General features: G+C 43.4%; 1 protein-coding gene across 1 annotated transcript; it reads left to right on the top strand.

The window, feature by feature from the left end:
- Positions 1 to 4349: 4349 nt before the first annotated feature.
- LOC147092438 (NACHT, LRR and PYD domains-containing protein 3-like) lies at positions 4350 to 15132 on the top strand. The gene is made up of 3 exons (XM_085975595.1): positions 4350 to 6345; positions 14662 to 14748; positions 14937 to 15132. The coding sequence occupies exons 1-3, from the start codon at positions 4703 to 4705 to the stop codon at positions 15130 to 15132; spliced, it is 1926 nt and encodes a 641-aa protein (XP_085831721.1). The 5' UTR covers positions 4350 to 4702.
- The last annotated feature ends 7201 nt before the right edge of the window (positions 15133 to 22333 follow it).

Below are 22333 nucleotides of genomic sequence, written 5' to 3'. Positions count from 1 at the left end.
TGCAATTTACTAAAAGAAGCAAGCTGGAGCCAAATTGCATCAAAAGTGCCACCTTATTTGGAAGGTACGTGGTGTTTTAAACATTTCATAATCTATTGAACAGCTTTTCACTTGCTAGCACGTGAAGTCCCAAAGCATTATTACCCCTCTGAAACTGACAGCAACTTCAGGATTTAGCGCATGCGTGTCTAAATGTGGAAAAGTTGCGGTCAGTCATTCACTGCTCTGTGGCTGGGCTGTGGACGACCCACCACTCCCCATAGCCAGCAATCAGTGAAATCAGTGAAACTGATGAAAACTTGGCTTTTCTGCATTAATATCGCTGTTAAATACACCATTAATTGTTAGGCCTTTTGGAATAGGTGTAACTGAGATTTTAGCAGTGTATTGACGGCTGAACAAACTTTTTGGCCCTGAAAAACTAATTTTAATTTTATGGAGTGTCAAACTTCTCCATTGTGATAAAATTACAATTTTAAAAAAACTTTAATTTGTTTTAATCCTTGTTCCTGATATTTCAGGTTTTATGTTATCCCCATGTGAGAGGCCCAATCTTTGCTTCGGTCTCTACAACATTTTTAAAAAGTCCAGATAAAAGCAACTTCTCATTTCCTGGTTTCCTGTCTATGAGAATTCTGCAACGTGATTGGCTGCTCAGACAGCTTGTTGACCTCACAGGAGCATCGCACAAGGGATTCCCAGTAGAGTGCGCTGAAATCACTTGAACATCGAAAAAGGCAAAATTCTCGCCGCAGCGATCGCGGGAGCAATAGAGGCAATATTTATGCAAATGCAGAGTCCGAAGCCAAAACTGACAGAATTACTGAAAGAAATTCCAGCTGACCGCAAATTCCACGCCATTGCTTCTGAACAGCGCAGGCTCAGTCAATGATTCCCTGAAGACTTTGTAATTGTAAGATCCAATTATTATTAATTAAATATGGAATGCCATCGAACCTTGGCTAAACTAATGATGCGTGCAGGATGCATCATGTTAGCTATTTAAAAAAAAACTTCAATGAATTCATAAAGAAAGAGTCAGGTAGAAATTTATAGAGAAGCTGTATTTCATGCTACAGCTCAAACACTGGTAGAGGGGTCTTCAAGTCAGATACGGGCTTTTGCTCCATATTACTTAATACCTTTGGTTAACATAACAATCTATCAATCGCATATTTCAAAATAACAAACACCCAGCATCAATTGCCATTTGCAGAAGTGAGATCCAATCATCTACCGCCTTTTGCGTGTAAAAGTCCTTCCTAACTTCACTCCTGAAAGGCCTGTCTCTAATATTTAGACTATGTCCCCTAGTCCTAGAATCCCAAACCAGCGGAAATTGTTTCTCTCTATCTACACTATCAGTTCCCCTTAATACCTTGAAAACTTACATCAAATCATCACTTAACATTCTAAATCCCAGGGAATACAACCCTAATTGTTGTAGTTTCTCCTCATAATTTAACCCTTGGAGTCCAGATTTCATTCTGGTAAATGCACGTTACACTCCCTCCAAGGGCAATATATCCTTCCTAAGGTGTGGTGCCCAGTACCGAACACAATAGTCCAGGTGTGTTCTAATGAAGGCTTTGCATAGCTGTAGCCTAACTTCTAGTCTTTGTATTCTAGACCTCTAAATATAAAGCACAGCATTCCATTAGCCTATTCGATTAATTTCTAAACCGGTCCATTTTAACGATCTATATACATAGACCCCTCAGTATCTTATGATTTCGACTGCATTTAACTTTATACCGTTTAGAAAATACACGGATCTAACCTTTAAAGCCCAAAGTGGATGACCTCACACTTGCTTACATTGAAATGCATTTGCTACAGCTTTGCCCATTCACTTCATCTATTAATATCGCTTTGTAATTTGATGCTACCATCTACAATGGTTACAATGCTGCACATCTTTGTGTATTCAGCAAATGTGGCTTTCTATCCCATCATCTACTTCATTAATAAGTACAGTGAATAGTTGAGGCGCCAACACAGATCCCTGTCGGATGCCACTAGTCACATGCTGCCAATTAGAGTACCTGCACATTATTCATTCTCTCCATCTCCTGCCACCCAGCCAATATCCTAGCCATATCAATAACTTGTCTTCAACTCCAAGTTCTTCAATTTTAGCTAACAATCTCTTATGAGGGACTTTATCAAATGCCTTCTGGAAGTATACATAAATAACATCCATAGACATTCCACTGTCCACTTCTTTAGTCACCGCTTCAAAAAATGCAATCAGGTTCGTCAGGCATGAAATACCCTTTACAAATCCGTGCTGGCTATCTGATCAGCTAAAAATGTTCAAGTTCTTCAGCCACCATATCGTTAATTATAGACACTAGCGATTTCCCGACAACAGATGTTAGACTTAATGGTCTATGATTCGATGGTTTCTCTCTTTCCCTCACCTTTCTTAAATAGCAGAGTGACGTGCAATTTCCCAATCTAAAGGACACGTTCCTTAATTGAGAGAACGTTAAAAGGTTATAGTTAGGGCATCTGCAAAGTGCTCACCAACTACCTTTAAGACCCTGGGATGGAAACCATCTGGTCCTGGAGATTTGTCACTCTTTACTGCCGTTATTTTCTTCATTACTATTATTTTGCTTACGTTAATATTGTTGAGTCCCCGTCCCTGATTCCATATCAATTTCTTTGGGAGTTTCAGCATCTGTTGTTAATACTGACGCATGTCCACCATTTCCTTATTTCATTTACAATATCACTATTAATAGCTCTCAAGGTGCCCACATTGCTCCTGGCCATCTCTTTTTTCCTAATATAATTGTAAAAAATATTTGTGTTGATTTTGATATCCCTTGCAAGTGTCTTTTCAAAATCCCTTTTTGTAGCTCTGTTTGTCATCTTTCGTTGCTCTTTAGATCTCTCTCATTCGCCACACTCTCTGATATGTTTTGCATTTATGTACCATTTATCTTTTAGTTTTAAGTTGTCCCTTATCTTTTTTGTCGTCCATTGCTGTTTTATTGGCTCTTGCCCCCCAGGGGTATAACCTGGTTCTGTACCGCGCTAATTTATTTTATGAACACCTCCCACTGATCTTCTGTCGTTTTACCCATGAACAGATTTGCCCCGTTCACTGTGGACAGGCTCGGTCTCATCCTGTTGAAATCAGCCTTACCGACATCTAGAATCTTAGTAGCTGTTTTGCGTTTCTCTCTTTCAAACGCTACATTGAACTCGATCATATTATGACGGATATCATATAAATTTTCACGCACTGTTACGCTGTTAACTAAATCCGGTCCATTATTCATTATTAAATCTTACAAGGCCTGCCCTCTTCCTGGTACAAGAGCCGTGTGGTTAAATAAAAGAAGCATGTACAAGAACAGATGCAGTTAAAATAGATTACTTAAATTCATCAGGAATTGTCTAAAAGAACATTAGAGTGTACAATAGTAGTGAGAACACTAAGTTGGCTGTAATGTTAAATTGCTATCTACAGCAATCTTTTCAAGGGGCCTGCCATTCAGGATCTGATATTAATCAACAATCAACAGATGGTCAAGAATGTCAGTCTGCGAACAACGTGGCAATAGTGGGCTCAATATGATAGATTTGATAGTTATGATTACAATAGAAAAGATATTAAGTGCAATATAAATATTTAGCTTGAGAAATGCACATTTTGAGAAGACGATGGTTGAGACTGGTCAGCACATTCAAGGTAATACACCTGGGCATTCTGTATACAATCCACAGAACATGGGGCCAACAGTAACAAAGGGAAAATAAGATGGAAGTAATGCAGTGTATTTGGGCAAATAGATACATTGCTCCCTAATGTGATAAAACTATTGGCAGCAGGTGGGCCTATAAGAACATAAAATGATTAATACAAAGGGTCGGAAGACATTGTAAAGGAAATACAATTCTGAGGCGGATGGATAATTGGCTGAACCAGGAAACATAAAGGGTAGTTGTGCTTTTGGGGCAGTGAAGACTGAGATGGAATTATTTAACAACATAAGATGCTTAAGCTACGGATCAATTAGATTTCAAGAACATTTTAGAGGTTACTATAAATCTAGTACCGGGAGAAGAGTATCAGGTTAAGTTTGAACAGTATACTCATATGGAATGGACAGCTAGTGAGTCCATTGGTGTGAACATGCTTAGCGAATACTTGGAGAGATATTTGAGGAAGTATGTATTGAGTCGCAATTGATTTATCGGAACTAAGCTTGTTGGCATTAGAAATACAAGAATTTGTCTGAGCAGCTCTGCTTCAAAGAGGAGAAAGTCACCCAGATTCCCAGCTCCGAATGTATCCAATGTCCCCTACTGGAAAGACTGAGATGCCGCTGTGAAACCTCTCCCTCCCAAGACATATTAGATATCTGAGTCACCCAGATGACCTCATGAAGAATGAAGGTTGAGAGAGGTGGAGAGGAGATCTGTCAGTGCAGTCAGCTGGCAGTATTAGGACAATAACACTGGGGAAGCGAAATGCCTCTTACTTGTTAGTTGTGCTTGAAATCATGTATTGTACGCACATTTGAATATTCTTTTGAATATATTATGTAAAATATTTTAGTACTGTATTTAAACTGCTTTTTTTTCATTTGGGAATGTTTGTTTTCAAGAGATTCACAATCACCACAAAGAAATTCTCTGCGAACAATGTGAGAAGCCGATTGAGGCCAAAGGTAGAAAGGAAGACATGGTTTCACTTGACAACTACACAGATTTACAAATTATTTCTTCTCCTCGTCAACGGTCACTTGTAGAACACGAACTGCTGTCGAGAGGCCAAGAGCACGAAAAGTGGCAAAAGTTGAACGTTAAACAATTGCTGGAGAAAGTTCAGATTGATCAATTATTCAGAAGCAGTTTCAGCCGAACGAGTCTGTCTGGAACCTCGGTAGTAACAGGAGTGGCCGGAATCGGTAAAACCACCATGGTGCGAAAGATTGTCCATAACTGGGCCACAGGCAAAATCTATCAACAGTTCAACTTTGTCTTTCTTTTCAAATTTCGGGACTTGAATACTATAATAACGAGAACGAGTCTGAACCATATGGTTCTGGATTTATATCCTTATTTTCAAAAGGACCTTCACAATATCTGGAAAGAACCAAATAATATATTGATAATATTCGATGGTCTGGATGAATTTAATGAGATGATTGATTTCAGTGATCAAAAAAGAAACACAGTCACTGAGTATCACTGTTTCGATCCCGAGTGTCATTGTGAAGTGTCCGATATTGTCCGGTGCCTGGTCCAGGAGAAAGTGCTGAAGGGCTGTTCAGTGCTGATCACCAGCCGACCCACTGCCCTGGAGTCATTGGACAAAGCAGGCGTCAGTCTCTGGGCAGAGATCTTGGGGTTCTTTAAAGAAGAAAGAAGAGAATATTTTAAGAGATTTTTTCAAAACGAAGAACTTGCTGCTGAAGTATCTGCTTATGTTGAGCACAATGAAATCCTATGCAGCTTGTGCTTTGATCCTTGCTACTGTTGCATCATCTGTTCTACACTCCGACCTCTTTTTGAACAGCTTAAAAGAAACGAGATACAACTGCCTGAAACAATCTCTAATCTGTTTTCAAACTACATTGCTGGCCTTTTGAAATGGTGGGGCTGCGATATAAAGGACCGACGTGAACTTTTATTGAAGATTGGTGCGATGGCTTATGAAGGAGTGTGCAAGAGAAAACTGATATTTTATGATAATGATTTCAGTCGCCACGGTCTCCAGCCTTCACAGTTCACCTCTGGCTTTATGATGGAAATCCTTGAGGAAGATTCCTCTGCCAAGGATGTTGTCCACACCTTCCCTCACCTCACCATCCAAGAGTTTCTCGCGGCTCTGTCCGTCCTTCTGAAACCACCTGCACAAGGTATAAAACACATTCTGAATAACGCCTACAGTAACAGTGACGGTCGGTTTGAGATATTTCTGCGTTTCCTCATTGGGCTCTCCTCGCCTTCGTCAGCTCAGAAGCTCCAGGATGATTTGGGTTCCTTTCCTGAAAGTTCAAGCAAAGAGGTCAAAGGCTGGCTGAGGGCACAGCTGGAAGAAGAGTTCAAAAATGTGCACAGTGCGGAGAACAAAAGAACACTCCTGAACACATTCTATCTCCTGTATGAATCACAGGACACGCAGCTCATGCGAGACCTACTTGGATCAATGAAGAAATCTGAATTTAGCGGTGTTACACTGAACATGATGGACTGCAGAATACTGGCGACAGTCCTGGAAGCCTGTGAGACGATCGAGGAACTGAACCTAGTTTACTGCGGCATTGAAATTGAACACATCCAGAGGCTTCTCCCAGTGTTAAACAAATGCAAAAAGCTCAGGTATTTTGTTTCAATTCCAGAAAAACCTAATGGCCTAGAAATTCATCTCGAGCGGTGGTGCAAAACGGGCGGCATCGGATTTTCCGCCCATCAGACGCAGCGCCTGATATTCAGTCCCATGGCAGTCAATCGCCCGATAATCAGTTCAATTTGCTTCAATAAAACTGAACACTGGGCGTGTCGTATAACGGCCGGAAAGTGCAATTCTGCATCTTTTGCGTCCTGCCCATGTCGAATTGCCCCCTAATCGCTGTATTTCCTTCGTGCTATCTCCCTGAACAAGGCTAATGCATAAACTGGAGTGTAATTATTGAAATGTATTGAGCTAAACCATATTAGGCGCAGTCTGTACTTTGCACGTTCGGGGAACATTTTTCCATGAAGTCAACCACGAGTTATTTCCAGAGAATGTATTTAGTGATTGTCATCATATGTTACAAGTCTTGCACATGGCGTGCACTTTTCTGTAATTACACCGATTTCATGCAAAACTTTCCTGGAGCCATTTGCCCCCTTCACAATTTGCTGACAACATCCCTGTTGTTTTAAAGCAGTATGCCCGCCCTCTGCCCTTAAGTACCACTAACACTACCAGAGACCTGCTGCAATATATCCTAACATGTATGTAAATTCGTAAATTACTGATTGTACTGTTAGAGCGCCAATACACTGTGCTCTCATTACCATATTCCTCTGTCCACTATCTTAGCAGCAGCGTTAAGCTGTTTATTCAAATATTGGATATGTTTATTAAAATAATAGAGAAGGTAATTTTTTTGTTGCACAATTCAAGTAGGTCCAATTAGCATCTGGCTGCTTACTCTGGGATTTATGTTATGCTGACACTTGGGGTATGCAAATCGAGAGCTAGCGAATCGGCAGCCAGTTTGACATTTCATCTGATTGTCTTTTCCATTGAATTTTTGAAAAGAAAAGCAGACGGAGCATAAAATGACAGTGGATTCGCTAGCACCGGTGTTATGCAATGGTCCAAGAGACATTTCTGCCTTTCAATGCCTGAAATAGAAAGTATTTCAGTCCCGAGCGCTGTGACCCCTCACCTTGATCAGCACAGACATATACAAGTTAAAGGGTGCAATAAAAGGGTGCAGGGGCAGAGAAATCTGGGGGTTTTACATAAACAAAAGTTTCAAGGTGGCAGGGCAAACTGATAGGGCTGTTAAAATGTATACGCAAAGCTTGGATTTGTAAATAGCGGCACGAGGGTAAAAGCAAGGAAGTTATGGTATTTCTTTTTACAAATCACTGTATCGACCTCAGGTGGAGTATTGTGTCCAATTCCTTTGTTAATTCGATCATGGGATGTGAGCGTCGCTGGAAAGGCCAGCAGTTTTTGCCCATTCCTAGTTGCCCTTGAGAAGGTGGTGGTGAGCCGCCTTCTTGAACTGCTGCAGTCCATGTGGTGAAGGTACTCCCACTGAGCTGTTAGGGAGGCAGTTCCAGGATTTTTACTCAGCGACGATGAAGGAACGGCGATTTAGTTCAAAGTCAGGATGATGTGTGACTTTGAGAGGACCTTAGAAGTGATGGTGTTCCCAGGCGTATGCTGCCATTGTCCTTCTAGAAAGTAGAGGTTGCGGGTTTGGGAGGTGCTGCCAAAGAAGCCTTGGCGAGTTGCTGCATTGCATCTTGTAGATGGTACACACTGCAGACACGGTGCACCGGTGGTGGAGGGAGTGAATGTTTACGGCGGTGGATGGGGTGCCAATCAACCGGGCTGCTTTGTCTTGGATGGTGTCGAGATTCTTGAGTGTTGTTGGAGCTGAACTCATCCAGGCAAGTGGAGAGTGTTCCATCACACTCATTACTTGTGCCTTGTAGATGGTGAATAGACTTTGGGGAGTCAGGAGGTGAGACACTCGCCGCAGAATTCCCAGCCTCTGATGTGCTCTTGTTGCCACAGTATTTATGTGGCTGGTCCAGTTAATTTTCTGGTCAATGGTGACCCAACGATATTGATGGTGGGGTTTCGGCGATGGTAATGCCATGGAATATCAAGAGGTGGTAGTTAGACGCCCGGTTGTTGGAGATAGTCAGTGTCTGGTGTAGGGCAAATGTTACCTGCCACTTATCAGCGCAAGCCTGAATATTGTCCAATTCTTGATGCATCCGGGCATGGACTGCTGCTTTATGTGAGTAGTTGCGAATGGCACTGAACACTGTGCAGGCATCAACAAACATCCGATTTCTGACCATATGATGATGGGAAGGTCATTGATGAAGCAGATAAGATGGTTGGGACTAGGACACTGCCGTGAGGAACTCCTGCAGCGATGTCCTGGCGCTGTAATGATTGACTTCCAACCACCACTACCATCTGCATTTGTGCTAGGTATGACTCCAGCCGTTAGGGAGTTTTCCTCGCGATTCCCATTGACTTCAGTTTTGCTAGGGCTCCTTGATGCCACACTCGGTCGAAGAAACATAGAAACATAGAAGAAAGGAGCAGGAGTATGCCAGTCGGCCCCTCCAGGCTGTTCCAACAAAAAATGAGACCATGGCTGAAAATCCAATTTCAGTACCCTTTCCCAGCTTTCTCCCCATATCCCTTGATGCCCTTAGGCTTAAGAAATATATCGAACTCTTTATTGAATATATTTAATAAGTTGGCCTCAACTGCCTTCTGTGATAGAGAATACCACAGGTTCACCACTCTCTGGGTGAAGAAATTCCTCCTCACCTCAGTCCTAAATGGCTTACCCCTTATACTTAGAGTCTGAACCCTGGTTCTGGACTCCTCCGCCATCAGGAACACCCTTTTAAAAAAAAAAAATTATTCATTGATTGGATGTGGGTGTTGCTGGCTAGGCCTGAATTTAGTGCCCATCCCCAATTGCCCTTGAGAAGATGGTGGTGAGCCACCTTCTTGAACCGCTGCAGTCCATATGGTGTAGGTACACCCACAATGCTGTTAGGAAGGGAATTCCAGAATTTTGGCTCAGTGACAGTGAAGAAACAGCGATACAGTTCCAAGTCAGGATGGTGTGTGGCTTGGAGGGGAATTTGTAGGTGGTGATGTTCCCATGCGTCTGCTGCCCTTGTCCTTCTAAGTGGTAGTGGTCATGCGTTTGGAAGGTGCTATTGAAGGAGCTTTGGCGAGTTGCTGCAGTGCATCTTGTAGATGGTACACACTGCAGCCACAGTGCGCCGGTGGTGGAGGGAGTGAATGTTGAAGTTGGTGGATGGAGTGCCAATCAAGCGGGCTGCTTTATCCTGAATGGTGTCGAGCTCCTTGAGTGTTGTTGGAGCTGTACTCTTCCTGCATCTATTCTGTCTAGTCCTGTTAGAATTTAATACGTTTCAAAGAGATCGCCTCTCATTCTTCTAAACTCTAGCGAATATAAGCCTAATCGACCCAATCTATCTTCATACGCCATTCCTGCCAACCCAGGTATCAGTCTGGTGACTCTTCACTTCACTCCCTCCATGGCAAGAACATCCTTCCTCAGATAAGGCGATCAAAACTACACACAGTTCTCAAGGTGTGGTCTCACCAAGGCCCTGTACAACTGCAGCAAGACATCCTTGCTCCTGTACTCGAATCCTCTCGCTACGAAGGCCAGCATACCATTTGCCTTCTTAACCGCCTGCTACACCTGCATGCTTACCTTCAACGACTGGTGAACAAGGACACCCAGGTCTCGTTGCACTTCCCCTTTTGCCAATCTATTGCCGTTCAGATAATAACCTGTCTTCCTGTATTTGCCACCAAGGTTGATAAACTGGCATTTATCCACGTTATACTGCATCTGCCATGCTTCTGCCCAATCACCCAACCTGTCCAAATCGTACTGGAGTTTCTCTGCATCCTCCTCATAGGACACACTCCCACCCAGCTTTGTGTCATCTACAAACTTGGAGATATTACATCTAGTTCCCTCGTCTAGATCATTAATATATGTTGTGAATAGCTGGGATCCTAGCACTGATCCCTGCGCTAGCCCACTAGTCACAGCCTGCCACTCGGAAAAAGAGCTGTTTATTCCAAATCTTTGCTTCCTGTCTGCCCATCAAATGCTGCCTTGATATCGAGGGCAGTCACTCTCACCACCCCTCTGGAATTCAGCTCTTTTGTCCTTGTTTGGACCATGGCTGTAATGCAGTCAGGTGCAGAGTGGTCCTGGCGGAACCCAAATTGGGTATCAGTGAGCAGATTATTGGTGAGTAAGTGCTGCTTGCTAGCACTGTCGTTGACACCTTCCATCACTTTGCTGATGATTGAGAGTAGACTGATGGGGCGGTAATGGACCCACTTGGATTGGCCTATTTTTTGTGGGCAGGGAATACCTGGGCAGCTTTCCACATTGTCAGATAGATGCCAATGTTACAGCTGTACTGGAACAGCTTGGCTAGAGGTGCAGCTAGTTCTGGTGCACAGGTCTTCAGCGCAATAGCTGGGATGTTTTCGGGGCCCATAGTCTTTGCTGTACCCGATGCACTCAGCCATTTCTTGATCTTACGTGGAGTGAATCAAATTGGCTGAACACTGGCATCTGTGATTAATTTCTACCCTTCTTATTCTGGATTTTCATCTATTTACTATTTTAGATTAGACTGCACAATTATTCTATTGAGGTATCAGTTACTCCCTGCTATATGAGTCATGAGACCATTTGATGCTGCCCTAAGGCTGACACTTTAGATAGTTTCGGAACTGCAATCTGTCGAAAAGACATCAAACCGAGGCACCATCTGCCTTCTCAGGTGGACAAATAATATCCTATGGCAACAGTCAACAAAAAAAACAGATGAGATTTTCCGTTGTCCTGGCCAAAACTTATCACTAATACACCTCCTTTCAATTCCTCGCTGTTTCTGGCACTTTACTTAGTGCAAATTGGCTGCCAAGCTTCCTTCGTTAATAAGTGATACACTTCAGCAAGTACTTCATTGACTGTAAAGCGCTTTTGGACGTCCTGAGTTTGTGAAAGGCGCTATGTAAATGCATGTTCTTTCTTTCTTTCTTTCTTTTTTTCTTTCACAGGGAAGTCACGCCTTACAATGATGTTGAGATTTTTTAATTTTCGTTGCTATGTAGGTTAGCAATAGGCCTTGGCCCCAGGGTAACGATCAGCAGAAGTTTTCTGATAATTATTTTAGCTCTGGAATTAACCTATGCTTTCACATGAATCTTCTTCAGTCTTTATTAGCAGAAAATCATCGTAAAGACACACCTCGATTTACGTTTAAACAAGCATGTGTGTTTCATACAGAAAATAGATTGAATAAATTTTAAAAAACTGACACAATCATACAAACGCACATGCCAAATATAGATGCATACAAAAGGTTATATTGTAACTCAGCCTGCCCAATATCCATTCATTGATTTAAATAGATAAACAGCTTTTCTGTGTTAGAGTCATAGAGTCATAGAGTTATACAGCACGGATAGAGGCCCTTCGGCCCATCGTGTCCGTGCCGGCCATCAAGCCCTGTCTAATCTAATCCCATATTCCAGCATTTGGTCCGTAGCCTTGTATGTTGTGGCATTTCAATTGCTCATCCAAATGCTTCTTCAAAGTTGTGAGGGTTCCTGCCTCCACAACCCTTTCAGGCAGTGAGTTCCAGACTCCAACCACCCTCTGGGTGAAAAAGTTCTTTCTCAAATTCCCTCTAAACCTCCCGCCCTTTACCTTGAATCTATGCCCCCTAGTTATTGACCCTTCTACTAAGGGAAAAAGCTCCTCAGTATCCATCCTACCTATGCCCCTCATAATTTTGTACACCTCAATCATGTCCCCCCTCAGCCTCCTCTGCTCCAAGGAAAACAAACCCAATCTGCCCAGTCTTTCTTCTTAGCTGAAGCGCTCCAGCCCTGGTAACAGCCTGGTGAACCTCCTCTGCACCCTCTCCAAAGCGATCACATCCTTCCTGTAGTGTGGCGACCAGAACTGCACACAGTATTCCAGCTGTGGCCAAACCAGTGTTTTATACAGCTCCATCATAACCTCCTTGCTCTTATATTCTATGCCTCGGCTAATGAAGGCAAGTATCCCATATGCCTTTTTTACCACCTTATCCACCTGTTCCACCGCCTTCAGGGATCTGTGTACTTGCACACCCAGATCCCTCTGCACCTCCGTCTTGCCTAGGGTCTTACCATTCATTGTGTATTCCCTTGCCTTGTTAGTCCCCCCAAAGTGCATCACCTCGCACTTTTCCGGGTTAAATTCCATTTGCCACTGTTCCCCCCATCTGACCAACCCATCTATATCGTCCTGCAGACTGAGGCTACCCTCCTCGCTATTTACCACCCTACCAATTTTTGTATCATCCGCGAACTTACTGATCATACCTTTTACATTCATATCCAAGTCATTAATGTAGACCACAAACAGCAAAGGACCCAGCACCGATCCCTGTGGCACCCCACTGGCCAGAGGCTTCCAGTCACAAAAACAACCTTCGACCATCACCCTCTGCCTTCTGCCACTAAGCCAGTTTTGTATCCAATGTGCCAAGGCACCCTGGATTCCATGGGCTCTTACCTTCTTGACCAGTCTCCTGTGCGGGACTTTATCGAAGGCCTTACTGAAATCCATGTATACCACATCCACTGCGTTACCCTCATCCACACACCTGGTCACCCCCTCAAAAAATTCAATCAAATTAGTCAGACATGATCTTCCCTTGACAAAGCCATGCTGACTATCCCTGATTAATCCTTGTCTCTCCAAGTGGAGACTAATTTTGTCCCTCAGAATTTTTTCCAATAATTTTCCTACCACTGATGTTAGGCTCACTGGCCTGTAGTTCCCAGGTTTTTCCCTACTTCCCTTCTTGAATAATGGTACTACATTAGCGGTTCTCCAGTCCTCTGGCACATCCCCTGTGGCCAGAGAGGTCCTGAATATATGTGTTAGAGCCCCCGCAATCTCTTCCTTTGCCTCACACAGCAGCCTGGGATACATTTCATCCGGGCCTGGGGATTTATCCATTTTTAGGCCTGCTAAAACAGCCAATACCTCCTCCCTCTCGATGTTAATATGTTCGAGCATATCACAGTCCCCCCGCTCTATTTCTATGTCTACATCGTCCTCCTCCATAGTGAAAACAGATGTAAAAAATTCATTTGGAACCCATCCTACATCTTCCGGCTCCACACACAGATTGCCACTTTTGTCCCTAATGGGCCCTATTTTTTCCCTAGTTATCCTCTTACCCTTAATATACTTATAAAACATCTTAGGATTTTCCTTTATTTTGCTCACCAGTGTTATTTCATGGCCCCTCCTTGATCTCCTAATTTTTTTTTTAAGTATCCCCCTGCACTTTTTGTACTCCTCTAGGGCTTCCTCCGTCTTTAGCCTTTTGTATCTGCCAAAAGCCCTCCTTTTTTTCCTAATCCATTCTTGTATAACCCCTGACATCCCCTGTTCAGCATAGATGTTGCTTTATACCCAGCCACTAATGGTGACCATCTGCCCTAGAAAATCCCCATAACCTGTAATCGGAAGCTGACTACATTTGCAGTAATTTGTGGCAATTTTCCAAGAATATGCTTCCGGAGAGAGGTCTAACAGCCAATGGCATGCTTATAGGAAAATCGCTGTGCACTGCTTGGCACTTTCCCTCCAGTGACAGTAATGGACTGAACATCGTGAGCGTTCAAATTGCTATTCTGCGATAAATTCTCGCTATGTGCAAGGCTTACTAGAGGGTGCTCTTTTATTCAATTTCCTAACTCAACATTCGCATGCATTTGCCTAGAAATTGTAAATTGGTATTTTCCCCGCCCATTTTCAATTTCATCCCCAATATTTGGAATTTACCACTAATAGCACAAACAGACAGGTGCCATAAGAACGTGCAGACCTCGCCATTTTGATTCATTCTCGAGATGTAAGCGTTCAAGGCAAGTGTCAGCATTTGTTGTCCATCACTGGTACAACTGAATGTCTTGCTCGGATACTTCGGAAGGCAGTTGAGAGTCAACCACTTCGTTGGGGGACTGGCTGGCCGTTACACACAAGCGCATGATATTCAGTCCTATTGCAGTCAATAAAATTGAATATCAGGTGCAGCGTATAATGGGCGAGCGATCCGATACCGCCCATTTTGCGCCATCGCCTGAGATGAACTAACAGTTCGCTGAATTATTATACTGGGCCTCTTGGATTAGTAGCCCAATACAATACCTATTAAATTGTAATATGCAAAAACACATAAAAAGTGGGATCTCCTCCAAATGTTTTACTTCCAATAAAATCACAAATTTCTGATCTATCTATGCATTATGATAAAGTTGTTATTTCAAATTCTGGTCTCTAAACTGCAATTTTCTGCTTTTAGCTTGAAAGACAATTATTTTAAAGATTCAGGAATGCACGCAATATGTGAAACATTGTCGAGAGCGGACTGTAAAATAGAAACATTGAAGTAAGTAAAATTCTGCTGGATTTATTAGAAATATTGCACCTGTAATTCAGACTCATGCCGTATCTGATTTCTTCCCCTAGCCCTGTTTCCGAGTTATTGCTATTTTTTCTTTCTATTGCTCCTGGTTAAATAAAAATCGCTATTTTGTTCCAAGTCATGTCGTTACATCCGGTCCCTTTGTAACGCAGATTGGCCAACAACAGTCTCACAGACGCTTGTATCGATGACCTCCACTTGGCATTCAACAAGAACCAATCACTGAAATTGTTGCAATTCTATTCAGATGAAAATGTCGGCGAAAGAATAAATAAGTTCACAGTTATATCCTTTCATCAGCTCGAGGAACTGGCGAAAAAAAGAAAGAATCCAATTAAAATCTGGTAATTTGCATGTCTTTATATATTTACTGGAATAGAGTCATTTGTGCTGGAATTTCAAGGTATACCACAGAGTAAAGGGCATTAGACGATTGTTGTGTTGAACAATGGGTTAATTGAGAATAATTGAAAGATGTTTTCATCCTGGCTGCTGACGGTGCAGTCCAGTGTTGACACACATTCCCAGATTCTGCTAGTACAAAGTATGATGGAGAAAATAAAATAAAGCTAATCACGTGATAGGAAGCTAATATATGATGGGCACTATCCAGTGGAAAAAAATTGTTTGAAGTAATATATGGAGAGCCACATGTTGGTTATTATTAAAGTGCAGGAAATGCACTACAGCTCAGTGAACACCAAATGAACGAAAGTTTGCCATATAAAAGAACATAAGAACATGAGAAACGGGAGCAGGAGTGGGCTATTTGTCCGCTCGAGACTGCTCTGCCATTCAATAAGATCATGGCTGATTTTCTACCTCAACTCCACTTTCCTGAACTATTCCCATATCCCTTGATTCCATTAATGGCCCAGTAATTCTGTTCCAAATGGTTGAGTACGGTCGGGGTACTCACGCGTCTGGCTGGAGGAAATGCCGGTTTTCAGCATGCACAGCGCATGCGGGGAAAACCGGCATTTCCAGTCCTCTGAACGAAGGGGTTCAGAGGCACAGCGTGTGCAACTGCACAGGCAGCGCGTGCGCAGTGAACTTCGTCAATTTCATTCATGGATTCAGTGAGGTTAATCCTTGCAACTTACACATGAAAAAAGCATGTGTAAAGTTGCTCCAGAGGCTGCGGAGGAAGATATATTTTATCGTGGAGCTTCTGAAAGGCAATATTTTTGTTTGGGAAAGGGAGGAAAGTTATTTTAAGAAATTATGAGGTAAGTTTTAAAGTTTAATTTTTTTTTGTTAAACGGGGTTTCAGTACTGTAGGTAAAAGGAGCAATTGTGGCTGTGCGAATTGAATTTGCTGTGTTTATTAAATGTGAAAATGACTGTTTTAAAATGAATAATGTAACATTTCCAACATTTTTAAGAAAGAAACTTCATCAGTAATATATTCTTTTAAGTAATTATGTATGTATGTCCGTATATATTCCTTTACGTATATGTATATATTCCTTTACTTATGTGTATGAATGTATGTATTTAATTATGATTTACCAATAAGTTACTTTCTCTGAAAGTCATAATTATACATTCATACACATAAGTAAAGGAATATATACATACATATACGCAAAGGAATATATACAGACATACATACATAATTACTTAAAAGAATATATTACTGATGAAAAGTTTCTTTCTTAAAAATGTTGGAGTCATTTTCATATTTAATAAACACAGCAAATTCAATTGACATAGCCACAATTGCTCCTTCTACCTACAATACTGAAAACCTGTTTTAAAAAACAAAAATAAACTTTAAAACTTACCTCAGCATTTCTTAAAATAACTTTCCTCCCTTTCCCAAACAAAAATATTGCCTTTCAGAAGCTCCACGATAAAATATATCTTCCTCCGCAGCCTCTGGACCAACTGTACTCATGCTTTTTTATGTGAAAGTTGTAAGGACTTAACCTCACTGAAAGCATGAATGAAACCGGCGAATTTTACTGCGCATGCGCTGCCTGTGCAGTCGCACGCATTCTGCCTTTGAACCCCTTCGTTCAGAGGAGAGGAAATGCCGGTTTTTGCCGCATGCGCAGTGCATGCTGAAAACCGGCATTTCCTCCGGCCAGATGCGTGAGTACCCCGACCGTACTCACGCGTTTGGAACGGAATTACTGGGCAACATTTTACATGTCAATAAAATGAAAAATTTAACAATTGCACGATTTGCCCCCTCGCATCTGCTACTGAGGGTCCAAGGAGGTGCATTGCGCAAGAGGTCATCATCGTACGTATCCTCACACTGTTCCCTTTCAGAAACTGTATGAAGTGGTGGAAGGATTTCTGGCCACGTTAACGCTCCTTCCGTGACCATAACCATCTTCATACCAGCCATTAGGGTGGTTAGTCCTATGGCGTGAGGGTTTTACGGGCTCCCACAACCCATCTGGGGGGGGGGCACCCACACCCACGGACACAAGTATCCATCTGGATGTCCACCCAGAATTTATAGTTGGAGCTCCAACTCCACTTGCCGGGAATGTCTGGAGCGGGGTTCGAAACCCTACTCCTTCTGGCCCAGCGGCGGAGATGCTTACCGCTATGCAAAAGGCCCACTCCGCACAAAAGGTGACACCCATACGTTTCCTGCGCCTTTTCCCTCCCCGTGACTGGAGCCCTATGCTGCCACTTGAAAGACCAAGCTATCATCTGTCCTTTTTGTGGTGACTTTGACTTCTCATTACCAATGATGAGCAGGCGCTGCGCCTCCACCTCGTTGAGGAGATTGCTGAGGTCATCATCAGTTCAATTGTGAGTTCTTTTAATGCCGTGAATTGTGCTCATTCCAGCCATTTCACATTGCTAATCAGATTGGGCCTTTGGCATAGCGGTAGGATCCCCGCCGCTGGGCTCAGACAGGGTAGGGTTTCAAACCCTGCTCCAGACAGTCCCAGCAAGTGGAGTCGGAGCTCCTGCTCTAAAATCTGGGTTGACATCCAGTGGGATATTTGCGTCCATGGGTGTGGGTGTCCCCCCCTGCCTCGTATAGCTTGTAGGAGCCCATAAAACTCTCCCGCCATAGGACTAACCACCCTAATGGCTGGTTCAAAGATGGTTACGGTCACAGAATGAGCGTTAATCACGGCCATAAATCCTTCTACCACTTCATACAGTTCCCCAAAGGGAACAGTGTGAAGACACATATGACGACGACGTTGCTAAATAAATAAATGGAACAGAAAAATTCTTTTAGGGATTTTAAAAGTCTTTAAATTGCTTTAATTCTTTTTAAAACTACTTCAGATTCTTCAAAATAATGTAAACGTTTTTAAAAGTTTATAAAAGTTACCAAAAGCTTCATAAAAATATCAAAAACCTTTTTAAAATGCTGCTTTGCATGTAAAAATGCTTTTCAGCTTGTGAGAAACATTGGGGGCATGTCCTATTAAACTGAGACCTCAAGGGGCGTGTCTCAGTTGCACTGCGCACTACAGGCTTCGCGCTGGCTGCACTCCTGGGCGGCGTGATGTCAGACGCTGCCCGGGATTCTTCAGTTTAAAAAAGGAATTCCAGGCGTTCCTGGAGGTGAACGGCAGGCACGTCGGGTAAGTGCAGATCGGGGGCTTGCACGCGCGGCAAGCCCCCGACCCGAAATTCTGCCCCAATATTCAAAAATCTATCGATCTCTGCCTTGAATATACTCAACGACTAAGCCTCCACAGCCCTCTCGGTTAGAGAATTCCAAAGATTCACCACCCTCTGAGTGAAGAAATTTCCCCTCATCTCAGTCCTAAATGGCCAGCCCCTTATTCTGAGATTGTGATCCCTGGTTCTCGACACCACAGCCAGGAGAAATATCCTCCCTGCATCTACCCTGTCAAGTCCTGTAAGCATTTTGTATAGTTGTAGAGCCATAACAGCAAGTAAGGAGGCCATTTAGCCCATCGAGTCTGTACTGGCTCTCTGTAGTGCAATGCATTTAGTTCCATTTCCCTGTACTATCCCCGTAGCCTTGCACGTTTATTTCCCTCAATTGCCTATCCAGTCGCCCCTTGAAAACATTGAGTGTCTCCACTTCCATCGGTAGCGAAATCTAGGTCATCACCACTCACTGCATAAAAACGTTTTTCCTCACATACACCCTGTATCTTTTGCCCAAAACGTTAAATCTGTGTCACCTAGTCCTTGTACCATCATCTAGTGGGAACAGCCATTCCCCATCTAGCCTGTGCAAACCCTCATAAACTTGTACACCTCTATCCAACCATCCTTTGAACTCCTTTGCTATAATGAAAACAAATCCAGCATCTCCAAACTGTCCTTGTCGCTAAGATCCCCCATCCCTGGAACCATTCTGGTAAATCACCTCTGCACCTTCTCAAGCTGTCTTCACATCCTTCCTAAAGTGTGGTGACCAGAACTGGACGCAATACCCCAGTTGTGGCCTAACCAGCGCTTTATAAAGGGTCAGCATAGCTTCTCTACTTTTGTACTCAATACCTCTATTTATGAAGCCCAAGATCCCATATGCTTTGTTAAATACTCTCTCAATATGTCCCGCCACATTCAGGGACCTATGCACATTAACTCCCAGGTCCCTCTGTCCCTGCACACTCTTTAAAACTGTGCCATTAAGGGTATATTGCCTCTGCCTGTTCCTTCTGACGCATTACCTCACACTTCTCTGTATTACATTCCATCTGCCACTTGTCTGCCCATTCTGCTAGCCTTTCTATGTCCTGTTGTAGCCAATTGATATCATCATCACTGCTTGCCACTCCGCAAGTGTGGTATCATCGGCAAATTTAGAAATTCTACTCTGTATTCCAATATGCAGGTCATTTATATATATCAATAAAAGCAGTGGTCCCAGAAGTGACCCTTGGGAAACACCACTGTCTACCTTCCTCCAGTCTGAAAAGCAGACATTTACCACAACTCGCTTTTTTCTGTCCATAAGCCATTTCCTTATCCAAGCTGCTGCTGATCCACCTATTCCACGAGCCTCAATTTTGTTAACCAACCTTCTATGTGGGACTTTGTCAAACGCTTTCTGAATATATATGTAGACAACATCCATTGCAGTGTCTTCATCAATCTTCCTCAAAATATTCAATTAGATTAGTCAAACACGATCTTTCTTTTACAAACCCATGTTGGCTCTCCTTAATTACCTTAATCCTCTCCAAATGCCCGTTAATTTTTTCATTGGTTATTGTTTATAACACTTTACCCACCACTGATGTTAAACTGACCGGCCTGTAGTTACTAGGATTGTCCTTACACACTTTCTTGAACACTGGTGTCACATTTGCCACTTTCCAATCCTCAGGCATCTCCCCTGCATCTAGGGAAGATTGGAAAATTATGGCAAGCTCTTCCGCTATCTCCTCCCCCAATTCCCTTATCAACCTGGGATGTACACCATCTGGACCAGGCGACTTGGCCACTCTAAGCATACCCAGTCTTTCCAGTAAATACTGTCTATCAATTTTCACCCCTGTCATTGCTTCTACCTTTTCCACTTCTACCGATATTTTTCAGCATCCACCTCCTTAGTAAACCTCGATACAAAGTACTCATTGAGCATTCTAGACTTGTCCTGCACCTTTAAGCATATGTCACCTTCTTTGCCTCTAATAGGCCCCAACACGCCTCTTCCTACCAATTACTGTTTACATGCGATGGAAGATGTTTGGGTTCCCTTTATTTTAACTGTCATTCTACTCTCATATTTTCTCTTCGACAATTTTATTTTCATCTTCATATTCCCTCTCAACTTACTCTATTTGGTCTGGTTCTCCCTTCAAGAATTCACCTGACATTCATTATACGCCCTCTATATTGTTTCATCATCTTCTCTATCTCCCTCATCATCCAAGGAGCCCTTGCTTTGGTTAGCTTCCCCTTCCCTCTTGTTGGAATGTACCTAGCCTGTACTTGGACATCACCTCCTTAAAGATCACCCATTGTTCCCTTATAGTTTTCCCTGTGAGTCTTTGGTTCCATTTTACCCTAGCTAGATCCTTTCACATCCCATTGAAGTTAGCCCTATTCCAGTTTAGAAGTTCCACTCTAGATTGTTCGTTGCTCCTCATTATTGCTAATCTAAATCTTATGAAACGATGATCAAACCATACCCAAGTGTTTTCCCACAGACCTGGCCTACCTCTTTCCCCATCACCAGGTCCAGCAATGCCTCCTTCCTATTTGGGCCAAAAACATATTGTTCAAGGAAACCCGGTGCTCGAGTTGCTGTCTCTGGTGACACTACCCCCACATGTGGTCGTCCAGGCTACACAAAGCATCCAGGAGTTCCCACATGGCACAGGATGAGCACTCCACGGGACTGTGCTGCCCTGTCCTGTCCCTATTTACTAGACTAAGAACTAACCCAGTAGCAATAAACTTCAAACTTTACAGAAATCACTCCCCAGCTACTCACCAATCAACTCTTTTCCTCTATTTAATAGGCTATTTACTAACTTAGCAGAAATAAACTTATAAACTTAAAGAAGTACACTCATCAGCCTCTCACCAATCAGCTCCTTCCCTTATGCCAATGTCACCTTTTTTACTCTGACATCACTTTTTCAAAAACTGCCTCTGTGGAGTTCCTGCCTCTCATTTTAACTGCTCCGCTCTCGCTGTGCTCCCACCAGGTCTGCTCCTCCCGGTCTCGGGCCCCTGCTGCTCGGGACTGCTCCTTTTAACTGCTCTGCTCTATCTGTGCTCCCACCAGGTCTGCTCCTCCCGGTCTCGGGCCCCTGCTGCTCGGGACTGCTCATTTTAACTGCTCTGCTCTATCTGTGCTCCCTCCAGGTCTGCTCCTCCCGGTCTCGGGCCCCTGCTGCTCGGGACTGCTCCTTTTAACTGCTCCGCTCTCGCTGTGCTCCCACCAGGTATGCTCCTCCCGGTGTCAGGCTCTTGCTGCTCGGGACTGCTCCGTTTAACTGCGCTGCTCTATCTGTGCTCCCTCCAGGTCTGCTTCTCCCGGTGTCAGGCTCCTGCCGCTCAGGACTGATTCTTTTATCTGCTCCGCTCTCGCTGTGCTCCCAGCAGGTATGCTCCTCCCGGTCTCAAGCCCCTGCTGCTCGGGACTGCTCCGTTTAACTGCTCTGCTCTATCTGTGCTCCCACCAGGTCTGCTTCTCCCGGTCTCAGGCCCCTGCTGCTCGGGACTGCTCCGTTTAACTGCTCCGCTCTCGCTGTGCTCCCACCAGGTCTGCTCCTCCCGGTCTCAGGCCCCTGCTGCTCAGGACTGCTCCGTTTAACTGCTCTGCTCTCGCTGTGCTCCCTCCAGGTCTGCTTCTCCCGGTCTCAGGCTCCTGCCGCTCAGGACTGCTTCTTTTATCTGCTCCGCTCTATCTGTGCTCCCACCAGGTCTGCTCCTTTTGGTCTCTGTACGTTTCAATGAGATCTGTTTCTGTGACCAGTTTTTGATGTTGTTCTTCATCTTCTTCTTCCTCTTATTTTTCTCCTTCGCATTCTTCTTCACCTTCCTTTCTGCTATTTCCTATTCACCTTCTTCTCCATCTTCTTCTTCTTTTTCCTCGTCTCCTACTTCTCCTTCTCCTTGTTATTAT

Source organism: Somniosus microcephalus, unplaced genomic scaffold (genome assembly GCF_052327205.1).
Source record: "Somniosus microcephalus isolate GS21.2 unplaced genomic scaffold, FLI_Smic_1.0 unresolved_chr2, whole genome shotgun sequence".
In the NCBI taxonomy this organism is placed as follows: domain Eukaryota; kingdom Metazoa; phylum Chordata; class Chondrichthyes; order Squaliformes; family Somniosidae; genus Somniosus; species Somniosus microcephalus.
Note: the sequence above shows the minus strand (reverse complement) of the source record. Positions and strands in the feature narration are given on the sequence as shown.